This window comes from Mastomys coucha, unplaced genomic scaffold, assembly GCF_008632895.1.
Source record: "Mastomys coucha isolate ucsf_1 unplaced genomic scaffold, UCSF_Mcou_1 pScaffold14, whole genome shotgun sequence".
Lineage (NCBI taxonomy): Eukaryota > Metazoa > Chordata > Mammalia > Rodentia > Muridae > Mastomys > Mastomys coucha.
Window position 1 is genome coordinate 111,833,043 of NW_022196896.1, and position 19,347 is coordinate 111,852,389.

At 43.7% G+C, this 19,347-nt stretch overlaps 1 protein-coding gene and 3 non-coding genes across 4 annotated transcripts; all 4 read right to left on the bottom strand.

Moving 5' to 3' along the window:
- Positions 1–7,571: 7,571 nt before the first annotated feature.
- Positions 7,572–18,087, bottom strand: Ncl (nucleolin). Its single transcript, XM_031368264.1, has 14 exons — positions 17,863–18,087; positions 16,586–16,702; positions 14,837–15,326; positions 14,434–14,631; positions 14,263–14,349; positions 13,940–14,081; positions 13,277–13,401; positions 11,899–12,022; positions 11,229–11,383; positions 10,666–10,789; positions 10,360–10,481; positions 9,452–9,578; positions 8,920–9,131; positions 7,572–8,792 (listed from the first exon to the last, which is right to left on the bottom strand). The coding sequence occupies exons 1-14, from the start codon at positions 17,878–17,880 to the stop codon at positions 8,716–8,718; spliced, it is 2,118 nt and encodes a 705-aa protein (XP_031224124.1). The 5' UTR covers positions 17,881–18,087; the 3' UTR covers positions 7,572–8,715.
- Positions 9,254–9,386, bottom strand: LOC116089577. Its single transcript, XR_004118364.1, has one exon. It is a non-coding gene; the product is annotated as a small nucleolar RNA SNORA75 (small nucleolar RNA).
- On the bottom strand, positions 10,178–10,257 carry LOC116089587. The gene has a single exon (XR_004118372.1). It is a non-coding gene; the product is annotated as a small nucleolar RNA SNORD20 (small nucleolar RNA).
- On the bottom strand, positions 14,153–14,222 carry LOC116089583. Its single transcript, XR_004118369.1, has one exon. It is a non-coding gene; the product is annotated as a small nucleolar RNA SNORD82 (small nucleolar RNA).
- Positions 18,088–19,347: the final 1,260 nt, after the last annotated feature.

The following is a 19,347-nucleotide window of genomic DNA, read 5'->3' on the forward strand; positions in this document are numbered from 1 at the left end:
AAAAAAAAAAAAAAAAAAAAGGTACATAACTATTTATAGTATGAGAAAGGAAGCAGTAAGAGATCACTGTCAATAAACCAAAGATTTTGCCACTCTGTATACCTTTAAATGGCATATATATACCTATAAGTGGCATATATATACACATACTGTGTGTGTGCAGGTACCCATGGAGGCCAGAGAAGGATGTAAGAATTCCTGGAACTGGAGTTAACAGGCAGTTGTGAGCCAACATGTAGATCTTGGAAACTGAAACTAGGTCCTCTAAAAAACAGCAAGTGCTCTTACCTACTGTGCTATCTCTCCAGCCCCTCAAGTACTGAGTCACAAAAATTTTTTATGAAGATTCATTTATTTTATTCATATGAGTCACGGTAGCTGTCTTCAGACAGAAGAGGGCATTGGATCCCATTACATGTGGTCATGAACCACCATGTGGTTGGTGCTGGGAACTGAACTCAGGACTAGGGTGCTGGGAATTGAACTCAGGTTAAGAGCAGTCAGTGCTCTTAACCGCTGAGCCATCTCTCCATCCCTTGAGTCACAAATTTTAACAAATAGATAAATTTGCAAATATGAGGTCTGTGGATAATGAGGACCAAGTTATGTTTGGGCTTTGTTATCTAGGATGTCCCCCAAAAGCTCACATGGTAAAGGCTTGGTTCCCCAGTTCTTGGTACTGTAAGAGGCAGTGGTGGAACCCTTAAGAGGAGGAGCCCTGTTAGAGAAGAGTGGTGAGGGGCATGCTCATGCTCTTTCCCTGAAGGCTTTAACAAGGTAAGAGGACCTCCTAGCCCTTTTCTGTCTCACTGAATCCTGTGTGTGAGGTAGGGCCTCGAGCATGCTAGGCAAGTACTCTACCATGAAAATATAACCACAGCACATAGACTGTATATATTATATCATGTTTTTTGCAAGTTATTGGCTTGTGTGATTGTGGAGGCTGGGAAATCTAAATTCTACGTGGGGTGTGGCATTTTGCAGGAGTTGAAGTTCATGTGCAGAAAAATATTTTCTCACTGCCCCCTCCCCTGGCTGAAAAATATTCAGAAAAAAATGACAAGGCACTGGAGATGGTTTCAGCATATTAACTGTTCAAATCATTTTAGAGTCCTGGGACCCTAGTAAACCATGGGGGTTTTGCATCCTGGCTTCTACCTGGTTCTGGCATGAGACTTCCGCTAAACACAGGTATTGGGGATTGACCCTAGGACTTCATTGGTGAGCTATATCCCTAACCTTTTAAATTTTTTTCTTGAGCTTACTAAGTTGCCCAGACTGGCTTTCAACTCTCTGTAGCTCAGATAAGCCTCTAAATTGGGATTCTCTTGTCTTAGCCTGGTAAGTAGTTGAGATTATAGGACTGCCTGCCCAACCAAGTCCAGCATTAGAGCCAGAATTTCTTTTGTATGTGTATACATATGTGTATATGGGGGTACACGTGCTTATGAAGGACATAGATGGCATCAAGTCCTTCCTCAATCATCCTCTAACTTATTTTTGAGACAAGGTCTCTCACTGAACCTGGAGCTCACTAAGTCAGCAAGGTTAGCCCAGCCAGCAAAGCCCAGGATTTTGGCATGAGCCATCACTACATGTAGCTTTTTTATTTGTGTGCTGGGGGCCTGATGTCTACATCAGGCATGTGCATGCATGACCAGCACTTTACCAAGCCATCTCCCCAGCCCAGGACCAGAATTTATTCAGAATGTCTTCAGTTGGTTGTTAGGCTTATAGGATCATTAGGGATAACCTCCTTTACTTTACCCCTCTCCACAGCAGAAAGTCGGTTCACTGCAGAGGACTGTTATTTAGGTAGACTAACGTCCCAAAAGGCCATTAAAGTCCTTGAAAGAAATTGCGCGGGTTTTTTTTTTTTTTTTTTTTTTGAGACAGGGTTTCTCTGTGTAGCCCTGGCTGTCCTGGAACTCACTCTCTGTAGACCAGGCTGGCCTTGAACTCAGAAATCTGCCTGCCTCTGCCTCCCAAGTGCTGTTAGAATGAAGCAAGCAAAACTGAAAATATCACTCTTGGAAATAGATTTAAAGATATACATATTGCGGTGTGGTGGCGGCACATTCCTTTAATCCCAGCACTTGGGAGGCCAGCAAGTGGGAGATCCATTTGCCTCTGTCTCCAGAGTGCTAGGATTACTCAGATACAAGTGGAGTACTCCTTTAATTGCAGTACCTAGGAGGCAGGGGCAGGTGGAGTGAGAATTCAAGCGAACCCTTGCCTACATCGTGATGCTGCTACAAACAAAAAGACAGGGGTGCTGGATGACAGGCAAGGCAAACTAAATCCCCTCACACTGAAAGACACGAAAGAGAACAGCATAGGCATGAATCTATGGCGTTTTTGGTTAGAGCAGAAAACACTAGTAGTTCTCAGTGATGTGCTACAGTGCTTAGCACGAACTAGCTTTGCTGTGGAACACTTCATGGTAGCATTACCTCGAGAGCTTCTGATCTTCCTGCCTCCATCATGAGTGTTGGGTTTACAAATGGTCACCACCACACATAGTTGTGTTCGTTTTGTCTTTGCTGGCAGTGGAATCCTTGTGGCTATTAGAAAAGCATTCTACCAACTGAGCTGTGTCAACAGTCTGCCTTGTTTTTCTGGTGCCTAAAGATTTTCCACTCTCAAAATGCTTCCTTTGTAGTCATCTTCCCAATCTACAAAAGCCAAGGGTGCCTGGGAAGTGATTTTGTCAAAATTTTCCTTGCAAAGAGAAGTTTCATTGTCTCTACCAACCAAGATGCAATTTTGCCATCATGCTTAAAAGGAAGCTCTCATTTGCATGCCTTTAATCCCAGCACTTGGGAGGCAGAGGCAGGCAGATCTCTGAGTTCGAAGCCAGCCTGGTCTAGAGTGAGTTCCAGGACAGCCAGGGCTACACAGAGAAACCCCGTCTCAAAAAAAAAAAAAAAAAAAAGGCAAGCTCTCATATCATCACCCACGGCTGTGTGTGCAGCACTTCCTGTTTATCTCTAAAGAGTTTTTATCCCCATTAATGAAAGCCACCAAGTTAACGACATTGTCTCTCATGGCAGCTAGGAAATAAGGCTCATGTGGGGACAGGTTAGGGAGCAGAGGAGAGACAATGCACTCAGCTTTCTCCTTTGTCTTTTTATTCAGTCTGGCCTATAGGGATGACACCACCCATATTTAAGGTGGGTCTTCCTAATTCAGCTAGTCCTCTCTGGAAATGCTCTCACAAACACACCTTAGAGTTAAGTGGCCCCATATTGTCAACTGAACTGGATCTAGAATGAAATAGACATGCTTCTAGGCGTAACTGTAGATTATCTAGATCAGGTTAACACCTGGCTACACCTATGAGATTATCTTGATTAGGTGGAGGTAGTTCCACTCTACCTCAAGTATGTACAACCGTCCCTAGGTTGGAGTTCTGGTCTGCATGGAAAGGAGAAAGCTAGCTGAATACAAGCATCCATCACTCTTTTTCCTAACTATGGATGCAATGTGACCACCAGCTGCTTCAAGCTCCTGGCACCCTGATGTACTTGTCCCTGTCATGATGGACTGTGTTCTGGAACACAGTCAAATATCAAAATAAACCCTTCTTTCTTTAAATCACTTCAGTTGGGCCAGGCGGTGACGGCACACACCTTTAATCCCAGCACTTGGGAAGCAGAGGCAGGCGGATTTCTGAGTTCGAGGCCAGCCTGGTCTACAGAGTGAGTTCCAAGACGCCAGGGCTATACAGAGAAACCCTGTCTCGGAAAAAAACAACAAAACAAAACAAAACCACACACAAAAAAAATCATTTTGATTGGGTATTATGTCATAGCAACATGTAAAGTAACTAACTCAACAATACCCTAGACATTTATCAATCTGATCAAGTTTATACCTGGTATTAACAGATACCAGCTGCAAATCCACTGTCTGGCTCTAGACCACCTGCCTTTGATCCCAGTACCCAGAAGGCAGAAGTTGAGTGAATCTCTGGGAGTTAAAGGCCAGCTGGTCTACATAGTGAGTTTTAGGATAGCCAAAGCTACATAGTGAGAGAGACCCTATCTGAAAAAAAAGCTGATAGGAATTTAAAGGAGAAAAAAAAAAACAAAACCAAAAACCAAAAAACAACCAAGAAAAACTGCACTAATTCCAAGTACCATATAAGTAACTAGCAGAAAGAACGGAGGCACATACTCTAAGTCAGTGTTTAGCCCGGTACAGGGAGGTATGCCAAGAACAGCCTGATTTCTGGGCAGCAGAGGGGTACTGAGTCTGGAAATTTGGGGAAACTATGAACAGGAACAGTAAATTTGACATAAAAAATTGCTCCCAACTTTTCCTAAATTTTAATTTTCCTCTTCATTTTTAACTTATGTATATGGGTGTCTTGCTAGCATTTATGCTCCTGTACCATGTGCATAAAGTACCCAAGAAAGCAGAAAAGGACCTTAGGTGCCTGAGACTATTTACAGTAAAGCACCATCTGGATGCTGGGAACTGAACTGGGGTCCTCTGCAAGAACAGCCAGTGTTTAAGCACTGAAACTCCTTTCCACTTGTGATTATAATGGATCAAAAAAATACACAGCTGGTATTCTTCAGCTGGTATTCTTAGGATGAAGACTAACTGGCTTTTAAGTAAATCTCATCATATTCTATGAAAAACAGAAACTTACATTCTGCTAACTACTTATCACTAACATACAAGATGCTACTTAAGGGAAGAAAAGCAGATGTTAGAAGGGTTATAGCTTACGTATAAGACTAAAAGCAGAATGCCAGAACAAAATGTACTTGAATTAGCAAGATTAAATGTAAGTCCCATCATATGGCTGGACTCTAAATATAGGTTAATGTCCAGTTTAGACATGCAATAAAAGAGAAACAACTCTCCATAATCCAAATAAGTACTCAATCACAACTCATGTTAAAATTACAAATAAAGGTGATTCAGCAGTTAAGGGCACTGGTTACTCTTCCAGGGGACCCAGGACCAATTCCCAGCACACACATGGCAGCTCACAATTGTTTGTAACATTGTGGATCTGACTCCCTCACACACATACAGGTAGGCCAAATACCAATGCACATAAAAAATTTACAAATGACTTCAATTACTGTAGATGTTTAGGAATTTGCAGGAAAAAAATTTAAATGATAAATTGGGAGGTTGGTAAACTAGAAACCATCAAAATCCTAGAAGAGAAAGAAGACAGTTGAAGGGCTAGATAGATGGCTCAGCTATTAAGATTCAGAAAACACAAGTTTGACTTAAAGTACCCACATGGTGGCTCATAAGTACTGGAAGAGGGCTGGTGAGATGGCTCAGTGGTTAAGAGCACTGACTGCTCTTGCAGAGGTCATGAGTTCAATTCCCAGCAACCACATGGTAGCTCACAACCATCTGTAATGGGATCCCATTCCCCCTTCTGTCTGAAGACAGCTACAGTGTAGTCATACATAAAATAAAAATAAATCTTTAAAAATACACATAAGCAATACACCCATACACATAAAATACATTTTTTAAAATACTAAAGACACCTGAAAGCTTCACTAAAGGGCCTAGCAGAATAATGGTGAACTAGAAACCAGGCAAATAGAAAGTATCCAAATTAACATTCAAAGAGAAAAAAACTTTAGAAAAAAACTAGCTTCAATGCCAGTATCAGGTTATCTGAGTCTAGTAGAGAAAGAATGAGACTGAAAGACATTATTTGAAAAATAATGGATGAGAATTCAGTTATAACCTAAGTACTGAATTAGTTGTGCATTCCTGCAATCTCAGCACTTGGAGCTGAAGATATCAATTCAAAGACAATAAGGATACACAGTAAGACTCCCCAACAAAATAAACACCCCTCCCCAACAAACCCAGAATTGTTTGAAAGGATTAAAACAGGCCTCAGTCTATCATCCTGATATCAATGCGTCTATAATAGAGTCGGACATGGTAACATTGGCCTTTAATGCCAGCACTCAGAGGCAGACATCTTGAGGCCAGCCTAGTCTACCTATTGAATTCCATGTCTCAAAAACAAAAACCAAGATGGTTAGTATTTAAGATTTTCCAGGGAGAACCTGATGACCAGGATCCCTGAAACCCAGATAAAGCCACTGAAATGCATGCAATTGCTAATCCCATGCCTATTGCAGGAAGCACTTGAAAACTTGTAGGGAGTATGAAGCCCAGAAGAAACCAAGAGACTGTGCTTCAAAAGGATCCTATAAAAAGGTCCACAGGTTAAGTGGTCTAAAAGTTGGGTATTCCCTGGAATCAGTCCATTATCTCTTGCTTAACACTTAGCACTTAGTAGGCACTTAGTGGAGGATAGCAACCAAAACTAGGGTTTTTTCTTGTTTATTACTAATAGGACCTTGAGAGCCCTTTTATTCTATGGCAAAGGTTTTTACCATTAGCTGGATGAAAGTAGCCTGTTAGATGCTAGTCTTAGGACTAGAGCTGGCTTAGCAGTAGTACTTGCTATTCTTCCATAAGTAGATCCAAGTCCAATTCCCAATAATCAGTGTCCTGAAATCATAACTCTAGTTTCATGACAATCTGACCCCTCTTCTTGCTTCTTCATACCAGGCATGTACACACCAAATCTACAGGCCAAAACTCCACACACAAAAAGGGGGAAGAAAATTCTAATCCTCAAGGACTTGCCTTCTCCCCTTCCTTTTTACCTCAGTATGGGTCAGACCTATGCCCTTAGGATCTGCCTGTTTTAAGAGTTGAATGGGTTCAGGCAGATTGATATAGGTAAAATGAAAACTAGGTTAGGCAACCACAACCACTAGCATCTCTAAGAAATAAGCCACAGATAAGCTAGTGTAGATAATCAAAGCAAGTAAGAAATGGTCAGTGGTTAATCTTTCACATGAGAAAAGCTTTGCTGTTTTTTAAAGACAGAGTTTCTGTGTATCCCTGGCTGTTCTGGAACTCAGAAATCCATGTTGTCTCTGTCTCCCAAGTGCTGGAATTAAAGGCGTGCACCACCACTGTCTGGGCATCTTTGCTGTTTTTTAAAGACCTCTTAAACAATGCTGTGGCTATTCTACCATCAGAATGAGCTTGGTTTTAGTATCTATTAGGTAAAAGATGAACTGCTTTCTTCCCTCTACCCTTTCTTCAGTTCTCATGTCCTTATGTTGCCACCTGCTGGAAGAATGAGGAAAGGAAACAACCATTTCCAGAAGATAGTGTGCTGCTTTTCTAAAATGTCTGCCAAGTCCCTCCAGTTTAGAAGAGGGGGAGCTATTCAACTGTAAATCTTCTGATGACCCTACAGGTTAACTATCTCAATTCACAAATTACTACTACTAGCACCAGAGCAGTAACTTTTCTTTGCTGTAGTCTTGGGGTCTTCTGTGTATCCCTGGCTATTCTAGAATTTTAGTCTAGCCTCAAATTGGTCTGCCTTCTGGGACTAAAGGCAGTTGAGTGTCTTCAGCTACAAGCCATTAACCCCTTTCTAACTAGGAGGCTAATAGAATCAAGGGCTCCCCCTCAGCAAAAGAACCCACCAAACTGCTCCCTGCTACACAAATCCAATGCCCACGCCATTGGACAGCCACCAGAGGTTCACGAGACCCTGCAGAGGGTCTTTGGATTTATTGAAAAAGAGTAACACCAAATAGCTGACTAGCCTTTCTTGTTGGGAGTGAGACATGGAAAAACACCTACAGTAAATAGTTTCTATTAAGGTTATCTAGGCACCCATGTCTTATACTTAAAAAAAAAAAAGATAGTACATCCTTGATCACTGAAAAACTCATATTAAGTACACAGGCCAAGGGGCCAATGTATTCCTGATTATACTGGACCTCTATGACAAACTTCCTGTTAAGCAAAGTCAATAAGGCCACTGTTCCCTCCCTGCTGCCACTTACAAACTTCCCCAAAGCTTCTCTAAAATTTGACAGCTTGTTTTTGGGTTTTTCAAGTTTCTATGTATCCCTCACTGTCTTTTAACTTAGTTCTACAGACTCAACTGGCATTGAACTCAGATTATGTCACTCCCACCATGCTGCTGAGATTTGGTACTAAGTGGCCAAGACTTTGTATTTGGTTGTCTGTGTTAGCTTTTTTTTCTTTTTCTCCTCCCCCTCCCCCCAAAGACAGGTTTTGTTTCTATAACAAGCAGCCATGGCTGTCCTGGAACTCACTGTGTATACCAGGCTGGCCTAAAACTCAGACCTAACTTTTCTCTCCCTCCCAAGTGCTGGGGTTAAAGGTATGTGCCACCATACCTGCCTGTGTTTATTTTTCAACCCAATGGCTGTCCAGGTCATTTCAGATTGCACTGTTCTTACTGTGCTGGGAATAGAATTATATACCACACAAGCTCTTGCATGGCATTTCCAGCACTGATACAGCCCCATCAATCACTTTTCCAGTGCACACCCATCTAAGGTACAAATGAAATATTAAATCTTCCAGATCAGAATCATGATGAAGCTGCCCTACAACCAATTTCCACATTTGTAGCTGGGTATTCTTGAAAGCAGTAGGAACACAACTCAAATTCCCACTGGGCAGAGTTGGTCTTGCCAAGCTCAAAGCAACAATCCAAATGTAACCTGTAGGAAGTATAAGCCTGGCAACAGAGTTTAGGATCTTTACTGTCTTGGAATGTCCTTAGAAGGCTCTGTCATTGAACAGGTAACAGAGTAAAAACCCCAGAGTCCTTTCTTTAAAATGAGGGAAAGAATGGGATGGAAGGAACTATTCAAACTTCGTCTTCTTTCCTTGTGGCTTGAAGTCTCCCCCTCCTCCTCTGCCGCCTCGGAAGCCTCCTCTGCCTATAGGAAGGAAAAAATATCATAAAAGGGTGATTAGGAATCATGAATTAGGAATTGATCTCCCCACTCAATGCAGTTAGGACACAGGTTTAGGAATCACAAGTTCCAGTTCCTTTCCCTTCCTTACCTCCAAAGCCTCCCCGGCCTCGTCCACCAAATCCGCCTCTTCCTCCTCTGCCACCACCTCTGCCTCCGAAACCTCCTCTGCCTCCACCTCGACCTTCACCCTTAGGTTTGGCCCAGTCCAAGGTAACTTTGTTTCCATCGATTTCTCCATCTTCCATGGCCTCCTTGGCAGCTTTGGCATCTTCCTCAGTTTTAAAGTCTACAAAACCAAACCTAAAACAGAAAAAAAATCCCACCCATTTTAATTTAAGTGAGCACATTTTAAAATAATAAGCATGAAGGATAGTGACCACACAGAAAGTATTCTTTAGGTCAAGAAAAGACCCAGTATCTCAGAATGTCTCACACAACAGCCAAATATACCTCTGCAAAAACAGAAGATAAGTGCTAGCTCTGTGAACTCTCTCTCCTTCTCGTGCGAATCCGTAATCTGTCACTGGTTGACAGAAAGGAGCTCAATGAGAAGATACTGCAGACCCAAGATCTCCATGCAGAATTCACTAAAAAGCAGCAACACCATGCAGCCTTCTTACCCTTTAGAAGATCCGGTTTCCCGATCAGTGACTATTCTTGCACAAACAGAGCCCTCAAATGATTCTTTTAAGGTCTCTTCAGTGGTATCCTCAGACAGACCTTTGACAAACAGAGTTTTGGATGGCTCTGGAAGAGAAAAATGCCTGTTTTATAGGTCTCACTATGAACCCTTAGTGAATACTGACACATTCACCTGAAGTAGATTCCTTTCCTAAAAAAATTATTCTCATTTTTATGTGACTAGTGTTTTGTCTGCATTTATTACATCTATATGAGGATATCAGATCTTAAAAGAGTTACAGACAGGGCTGGTGAGATGGTTCAGCAGGAAAGAGCACTAACTGCTCTTCCGAAGGTCCCGAGTTCAAATCCCAGCACCACGGTAGCTCACAACCATCCGTAATGAGATCTGAAGCCCTCTTCTGGTGCATTTGAAGACAGCTACAGGGTACTTACATATAACAATAAATAAGTCTTAAAAAAAAAATTACAGACAAGTGAGATCCCATGTGGGTGCTGGGATTTGAACCCAGATTTCAGTGCTCAACTGCTGAGCCTTCTCTTACACTGCTCTCTTACAATGTCTCTTTTTTTCTTTACAATGGCTTCTTTTACCAGAAAAAGCAATTAACGCAGCTAAATTAAGGTAAAAAAGACCACACTTGAGCAGACATATCTAAGTGTACTCAGAGGGCAATCAAAGTTGTTGCTTTGAGCTGACATAGCTGGATCAGAACTTGACTATCTAGAGGAATTTTCTTGAGATTTCATCAATTATTTCTCAGGTAATCAGTCATCATATCCAGTTGTCATTTAACTCAGCAACAACATAAAGCCAGCCCTAAGTGAGCACACATGCACATAAAATAAAAATGTCACCCATGTCACATCGTGTCAAAGGACTTACGACTTCTCGAATTGGATCCTTGCAACTCCAGCCTGATTGTTCTGCCCTCAATTTCCATTCTATTACAGGAATTTAAAGCCTCTTTAGCATCTTCAAACGAAGCAAATTCTATAAATGCATACCTGAGGATTGAAAGTCAGTTCTTAGAATAAAGCTTAGAAACACATGGCATCAGCTGGCAATTACCAATGCTATAAATATTTACTGTCCTTTGTGTAGCTAAAACTTTTTTTTTCCAAAAGCTAACAGGACAGTCTTATGTGTCAGAGTATGTCCAGCCCACATCTAACATAAAAATTATTTTACCCTTTAGGCTTGCCCTGTGGGTTCTGGGGCACTTTGATAAAAGTTGCTTTCTCAAAAACTTCCTCAAGTGTTTCTTTTGTTGCACTGTAGGAAAGGTTACTTAAAACCAAAGTCTTTGATTCACCTGCAAGTACAAAGATATTACATTAGCATGTTAGAGTATTAAAGTACTCAGTAAGTGGGTCACATACAACCTATTCCACAAAGGTGGTGGCATGTTAACTGAAACAATGGCACTTCAACCATGGACCATATACATCATCCTAGAACCATCACAGTGCACATCCATTATACAGTAATGCCTTTCTTGTTCCTTTCACTTTCAATCTAACTATATGACTGTTCTTTGTTGTCCTAGAGTATTTATTCTCAAATATACCCAAAAACATACCCAAGAAAGCTGTATTTGCCTACTACACTCCAAGAAATGATTTCAAATAGCTTTTATTCATGAGACTAAACATCAGCTATATGAAAAAAGGTGAACTAATTCTAGCTAATCATAAAGTACAAAGATACAAATGATTCCTGTCCCCACTATACAATTAACCCTTTTAACTTACCACTCCAAGTGCTAGTCTTTCCAGTTCTTTCTTGCCTTTGCCCTTTGTCTCCAGTATAGTAGAGTGAAACAGATCGTCCATCAATTTCTGCCCCCTGCTTTTCTTCCAAGTTTTTCTCTGCATCAGCCTCAGACTTAAATTCAATATAAGCAATCCTGAAAGAGTATAAGCACAATTCAGTTTGACTAAATGTTTTACTCAAGCATCAGTTATGAAGGACTTAGCCACATGTGTACTTAGTGACTGAAACAGGTGCTATGACTACTAAATAGCTTTTACTGTTTTCTCTCTTTTACTATATTAGCTCATCTTTAGAATCATCCTTTAAACTAGCCTATTATGTATGGAAGAAAAAGACCCAACACAATAATAGACTGAACTGCTTAGAATCACATTCTCTCATAAAATAGGGAAGGGTAGTACTGGTGGCCAAAGATGCTGATTTGGATTGAGGCCAGCCTATAAAATTGACCACAGCTTCAAAACAAAACCCATCAGTTGAGCATTTTTAATCTCAGAACTTAGAAGGTGGAGGCCAGAGAGAGAACCAGATATTCAATTTTCCGGTTAGGTTTGAAGCATCATAGACTTGAGACTGTTAAGGGGAGGAGAGGGAAGATGGCACTAAACTTTTAAAATAAAAGTTAACATTCAAAGACACAAAACATACCCTTTACTTCTCCCATCCTGGCTGACTAATCTGATCTCCACGGCATCTTCAAACACTTCTTTTAATTCATCCTCAGTGATGTTGAAAGAGAGGTTTTTGGCTAAAAGTGTTCTTGCAGCTCTAACTATATTGAAAAAAGAGTTAAGTACATCAATTTACAAGTCACAAGAGAATAAAGCAAATAATTCTTTTTTTTTTCTTCTCGAGATAGGGTTTCTCTGTATAGCCCTGGCTGTCCTGGAACTCACTCTGTAGACCAGGCTGGCCTCGAACTTAGAAATCCGCCTGCCTCTGCCTCCCAAGTGCTGGGATTAAAGGCGTGCACCACCACCGCCCGGCTAGCAAATAATTCTTAAGGACAAGAATCTATGCTACAAATATAATGGTGTAAGGGATAGAGAGGTGGTCCAATGGTCATTAACCCTTGCATGAAGAAGACCCATGTTCAACTGTAAGTACTCAGTCACCTAGTGACTCACAAACTTCTGTCCAGTTTCAGATGAGGCTCTCTTGGCCTTCCTGGACATCTTATCTCCTACTTGTTTACATGTCTATTATATTCCCTTAGACTGTATGTATTAAGTTGTATATGAAACAAGTCTATTTTGACTTAGTTCCCATCTGTAAGATACCTCAGCATTCATGTCTCATTCTATATCAATAACACCAGCCTATACCCAGTAAGCATGACATACTTAGACTACAGATTGAGTACACAGCAACCTTGTAAAATGAGCAGAAGGGGACTGAGGATATGTAGCAGCTTTAAGAGTGCTTATCTAGCCAGGGCAGTGGTGGAGCACGCCTTTAATCCCAGCACTTGGGAGGCAGAGGGAGGTGGATTTCTGAGTCCGAAGCCAGCCTGGACTACAGAGTGAGTTCCAGGACAGTGAGGACAACATAGAGAAACCCGGACTTGAAAAACCAGAATCATTTAAGACATATGATGTAAGCTTTAAGCATGCCAGGATGCACATGTGGTCAGAAGACAAGTTGGAGTTTTTTGTTGTTTTTGAGAGTGTTCCTCTGTGGATAGCCCTGGCTATCCTAGAATCGCTTTGTTTTTTTTGTTTGGCCTCAAACTCAGATCCCTCTCTGCCTCCTAAGTGCTGGCTGGATGCCCACCAGCACAACACGCTCAGTTTCTTCTCTCTTCATGTGGCTTCTAGAGATCAAACTTTTTGCGGCAAGCATCTTTATTCATTAAGCTATCCATCCTGCTGGCCGTGACATTATATCCCAGGAATTAAACTTTTCAGCAAGCACACGCCCCATGACATCTCATTGGTTCACAATGAGGATGAAATGAAGGGAGAAGGGGGCACAAGATCTCCTCTTAAGTCTGTTAATATCCAGTCACCCAGACCCTTTCACATACCTTTCTTACTATCTCTTCCTTTTGGTTTTTCTAGTTTAATTTCATTGCCAAACACTTTTAAACCAGTGAGCTCCAAGGCCTTTTCTGGGTCTTCAGCAGACTCAAAGTCTACATAACCATATTTCCTTGAAGACAGAAAAAACAAGATTAGAGGCATGAGAGGGTGATCTACACTTGTACCATGTGGCATGTACACAGGCAGCATCTACAGCTATAACAAAACTAGATCATCCTTATCTTTCATAAAACCAAGTCCATATACCAAGACATGACAACAAATTCACCTTGCCTTCTTCATTCAGTATACTATAACTAACAGCAGGAGCTGGTATGGACCCTGCTAAGTACTGAGAATCCTTTTAGCTAAAAGCATTCACTAGGACTATACAGATCAACAAATTCTTAAAATTGCTATCTGACACCACCAAGTTAAACAGGGGAACTTCAAATTGCAGGCCCTATGAATTGATGATTTAGATCATTAGCATATAATCTTTATTACTGTAGTTCCTTAACTATTCCTGTATTTAAGGGCATAAGAGAAGACAACTGATCTTTATTAAAGAAGTTAGTTAACATAGCCCCATGTTTAAGGGCATTAAAGAACACAACTGGAAGGTAAAAATACTAGCTGATACACATAACATTCAATGAAAAACTTACCTATTTGTACCAATTCTGACTTCCCCAACAGCAAGATCATTTTTAGCAAAAATGTCACTGATGGCAACTTTTAATTCAGCAACAGACTTATTTGGATTAAGGTTTCCAATGAACAGTTTGAAAGGTGTAGTTGGTTCTAAGCCTGCACAGAAAATGAACTTTCAGTCCACTTAAGCACACGACAAATGAATTTCATTATAAAGTAACTATAAAGCACATCAGCATATTGTATTTCAACCCCATGCTTCAGTATTAAGTCCCTTTGTCATTCATCACTTGTGCTACTGCTACTCTGATATGTCTATTCCTGTTTGCAGGCTTACCCTCTACTTTCTGTTTCTTGGCTTCAGGGGCTTCTTTTTGCTTGGTCATCTCCTTCTTCCGTTTTCCAGGTGCTGCTTTAACAGGTTCTAGATGTTTTAAAATGTCATTCATGAGTAAGCAGACACTTTAGCATTTCCATTAAGCATTACTTTAAAAGTTAATTTAGTTACCTTCTTCCTCTTCTTCCTCCTCTTCTTCCTCCTCCTCCTCTTCCTCTTCCTCATCATCGTCATCATCATCTTCTTCATCGTCATCCTCTTCCTCATCGTCGTCATCCTCAGCCACACTCTTGGCTTTCACAGGAACAACTTTTGCAGGAGCTTTCTTTCCTTTGGCTGGTGTGATCTCCATAACTTCTTCCTCAGAGTCTGAAAGAAAGATGGCTCAGTAGGTAAATGCATTTGCTACCAATCCAGACAACATAAATGCTACAAATGTTAGAAAACAAAACATAGAAAGCAAGCAAAAACCTATCAAGTTACGGGAAGAAGAGCACAAAATGTTCCTAATCTAATCTTGAAACAGTGAGGAAAAGTACATGCTGTACTCTCAATATCCTAAGCTCTAACTCACCATCTTCCTCTTCATCATCATCTTCTTCATCGTCATCATCTTCCTCATCCTCATCCTCTGAGGCTGGAGCAGCAGGAGCTGCTTTTGCAGGCTTCACTCCTTTTACTACCAGTGGCTCAAATTCATCCTCTTCCTCATCATCTTCGTCCTCATCACTATCATCTTCATCCTCTTCATCTTCATCCTCATCGCTGTCTTCCTTCTTGGCATTCTTACCGTTCTTAGCCCCCTTGGCTGGAGTGACAGCTCCCTTTTTACCGGGTGTTGGTACCAACGCTTTTGCTTGTGCAGCTCCCTTTTTACCAGGTGTTGGAACTACTTTGGCTGGTGTAACAGCTTTCTTAGCTGGTGTGGCTGCTGCCTTTTTGCCTGGGGTTACAGCTGCTTTCTTAGCTGGTGTGGGAACTGCAGCCTTTTTTGTTTGTGAAACCACCACCTTCTTTGCTGGAGTTGTGGTAGCCTTTTTGCCTTTTTTCTGAGGGATGACAACCTTGAAAGCAAACAAATCATAAGCATTCCTCTATATCCAATGTTAAGATACTAACATTAACTTTGAGCACAAGAAGACGGACATTAGATATGTTTTTTAAAAGCCAACTGGCTCAGAAGTTAAGAGCACTTGTTACTCTTGTGGCTGTAACTCCAGTTCCATGGGATACAAGCACATTCTAGTATGAGAGCATAAAGCATGGCTAATGCATGCACGCACACAAAGATAAACATTAAACCCAGAAATAAGGATGCATGGTTTCCAACACTTAAAAAACTGGACTCAGCATCTGAGCTTTTCTAAGAAATCTGATTGACCATGACAATTGTTTTGAGACAAGGTTTCCCTATGTACTCCCTGCTTGCCTAAAATTCAAAATTCTTCCTGTTGGTGTCTTAAATGAACCATAAGAGTGTTAGATCTAGCAAATAGGTAATTAGCAACTCTCTATCCACAATGTATTTTGAACCATGATTGGCATTAGAATTCATACAAGCTGAAGGTCAGTGTTAGATACCAGTACTGCAAAAACAAAACACTCAAGACAGAGTACTGGGAATGATAAACTTTGCTTAGAAAACAATAATTTGCCGGGCGGTGGTGGCGCATGCCTTTGATCCCAGCACTTGGGAGGCAGAGGCAGGTGGATTTCTGAGTTCGAGGGCAGCCTGGTCTACAGAGTGAGTTCCAGGACAGCCCGGGCTACACAGAGAAACCCTGCCTCGAAAAACCAAAAAAAAAAAAAAAGAAAACAATAATTTAAAAGACTATGCTCGAATCTAAATAGTCTCCAGCTTAGTCCCTTAATACGTAGGAGAAAAAAAAAACCCACATGGTGTCACCTAAGCTGAGACCCTGACTCCAACCACAACTAAATAAAGTCTGGGGTTCTCACTAAACTTCCTGTCATTTTGCTGAACACTGTGGCTAATACCTTAATTCAGGTGAGTCTATCTGAGCTTTGTGTCTTCAGAATGTCCTGCCCCAAATTCACAAAGCCAAGTGACCATGGACTGAATAAAGATAGGCTAGAATAAGCCATCTTCCAAAAATCACTCCACAAATCTATGGGCGAACTCTACTCAATACAGCATATGCAACTGTCTGGACAGATCGACTGTTATACTCAAAAACTCAAAATTACTACCAACAACAACAAAGAGCTTGTCACTCCACCATTTACTACATATCCTGTATTTGTGATGCTTCCAGACATTCAATTCCTCCTGTTTTATTGCTGCATTCAAATAGTTCCTTACCTCCTCTTCTCCGCTGCTGTCATCTTCATCTTCGGACATTTCTTCATCTTCACTATCTTCTTCCACCTCCTTTGGGGGAGGAGCCATTTTCTTGGACTCCCCGTGGGTTTTGCCGGCCTAAAAAAACCGCACACAAAAATGACACCCGCATTTTAAGCCACGTTGTCATCGACCACCACCTTCTTTCTTCAAGAACACCAGGATAAAAAGACTTCCTATTGGAGAAGCAGGACATTCTCCTGGCAAATTTTTCTGAGAACCGCGCATCATTTGAGTCTTTCCTTCTCACAGACAACTGAGCAGACACAACTCTTCACCGGGAAGACGGCCCCAGGTTTTTAACGTCTATGAGTCGTAGCCCTCCATTTTCTGGCACCTTGCACTGGTTGATCCCAGTAAAAGGTATCACCCTATAAATTACTTAATGGGGAAGGGGAGTATCTCGAAAGTACCTCTTAAAAGCGGTGGCGGCGCACACCTTTAATCCCAGCACTTGGGAGGCAGAGGCAGGCAGATTTGAGTTTGAGACCAGCCTGGTCTACAGAGTGAGTTCCAGGACAGCCAGGGCTACACGGACAAACTGTCTCAAAAATCCTAAAAAACAAAAAAGGAAAAGCAGCACTCTCTGAAACCTAACTACTTCCGACTTTCTCACGCTTCCAGCCAACCACGTGGTGTCCCACGCGGGCCCCCACGCGCTAACTCAAGATCCCCGCCACGTGTCGATCTACCCGTCACGGTCAGAGACCGCGGATCGCTGGGCGACCCCCGATCTATCCCCAGGCTGCTGTCTCCCCCTTTCCGGGGTACCGACTGCCCCGGCCGCGCGACACGTGCGGAGCGCCGCAAACCACGTGGCGGGCCGCGCACCGGAGCACGTGCGCGGGGAGGCGGGGCCCCAGGAACGCTATTCGCTCCAGCTTGGCCCGCTCTCTTCCCACGCCGGGGCCTGCGCCCCTCTCCGCTGCTCCGCTTTCTCCTCACACCGACCCCTCCCGTCCGGCGCAGTCAACAACGCCCTCCGAGAACGAAAGTCGGCCGGCTCTTCTCCTCATCGCCCCCACCCCCAACTACAAGTCAGAGGCCAAACACCGCGAGACCTCCCCGCGAGTCGCGCGAGACTTCCCCCAAGCATGGCGCCCTCGAACGCGCCCGGGATTGCGCGCAGGCCCTCCTCCCCTCCGCGCCCGCAGAACAGGCGGGCGGGCGGGCGCGCGCGCGTCCCTCCGAAAGCAGGCCTCGTCGCCCGCGTCCGCGCGCGCAAGAGGCCCTCTTACCTTGGCGAGCTTCACCATGATGGCGGACGAGGGCGGCGGCGGCGCGCGTGGAGGGAGAGCAGCTCCCAGAAGAGCGAGCTCAGCGGGACCCGCAGGAAGTGGACCGCAGTCGCGGGTGGCGAAGGCTCCGGAGCACGTACAACCGCCTGCCAGCTACAGCTAGCGTCTGAGGCAAAAGACTGAGCCTGCCCAGTAATCGCCTCTGGAAAGGCGACGGAGCTGCCCTCGTGACCCCGCCCTCGCCAATCAGAGCTCGCGTCCGTCCTCCGGAGCCAACCGCGAGCCTTCACCAGGGGACAGCGCGGGGCGGGGCTAAGGCGTGGGGCGGGCCGGGGCTGTCGGGGGGCGGGGCCTGACGTCTTCTCCTAAGAGGCGGGACTGGCTTGGGCCGAGGCGGACGTTGAGTGGTCAGGGCGCTGGTCCTTTGAAGATTCCCGAGCGCCCTGCTCGCCCCGCGCCTGCGCAGTGAGCTGGGCGAATTTTGGCGCGGCTCGAGCGAGGCGCGAGTAGATGGTGGCGTGGCCTGCATCCCTTCAGGTGTTCGGAGGCAGCGAGGTCGTCTGTGCGCAGGTGCGCTGGGGATGTCCTCCCCGCTCCCCCGCGTTGCGGAAGCCTGCCTCACACGGTGGAGTTCGCGGTAGCCGATCGCGTGGTCTTGCCAGAGAGCTGGAGAGCGCCCGAAGGCCTAGAGTTCCCTCGGGCTGATGAGCAAGCCTCGGCCTTCCCTCGTGGTGGGCAGTGGTGGGCCGTGGTGGTCTGATGGAGGGCCACCGCTTTCCTGAGAGCTCCTAATAAAAAGCGCGCGCGCGCGTGTGTATGTGTGTCTGTCTGTGTCTGTTTGTGTGTGTGTGTGTGTGTGTGAGCAGTGCACAAACGGTCCGTTTAATCCCAGTGACCTCTCGCGGCAGGTATAACTCCAGGTTCAGAGGTGACTTCATGGTGTGTGGTGGGGAGAAGTACTGGGCCTGCCTGGGACCACTCACAAGCCCCCTCCATGGCGGCTTTAAATGGATTGCAACTAACCGGTTCCAAGCATAGCATTATTTATTTTATTTTTTTGTTTTTCGAGACAGTTTCTCCGTATAGCCCTGGCTGTCCTGGAATTCACTCTGTAGACCGGGCGGCCTCGAACTCGGAAATCCGCCCGCCTCTGCCTCCCAAGTGCTGGGATTAAAGGCATGCGCCACCACCACCCGGCTATTTTTATTTTTTTATATTTTGTGTATGAGTACACTGTAGCTATTTTCAGACAGACTATAAGAAGGCACTAGATCACATTATAGATGGCTGTGAACCACCATGTGGTTGCTGAGAATTGAACTCAGGACCTTTGGAAGAGCAGTTAGTGCTCTTGATCACTAAGCCATCTCCGGAGATTTTATTTTATGAGACAGTATTTTCTCTGTGTATCCCTGGCTGCCCTGGGACTCTATTGTCCAGGCAGGCCTCGAACTCGAGCTCCCCTTGCCTCCCTAGTGCTGGGAT

Coding starts and splice junctions, on each gene's coding strand:
- Ncl (XM_031368264.1), bottom strand. Junction 14,082..14,262: donor CAAGAAACAGAAAGTAGAGG/GTAAGCCTGCAA, acceptor TTTTCTGTGCAG/GCTTAGAACCAACTACACCT. Junction 9,132..9,451: donor GAAACCGGATCTTCTAAAGG/GTAAGAAGGCTG, acceptor TTTCTGTTTTAG/GTTTGGTTTTGTAGACTTTA.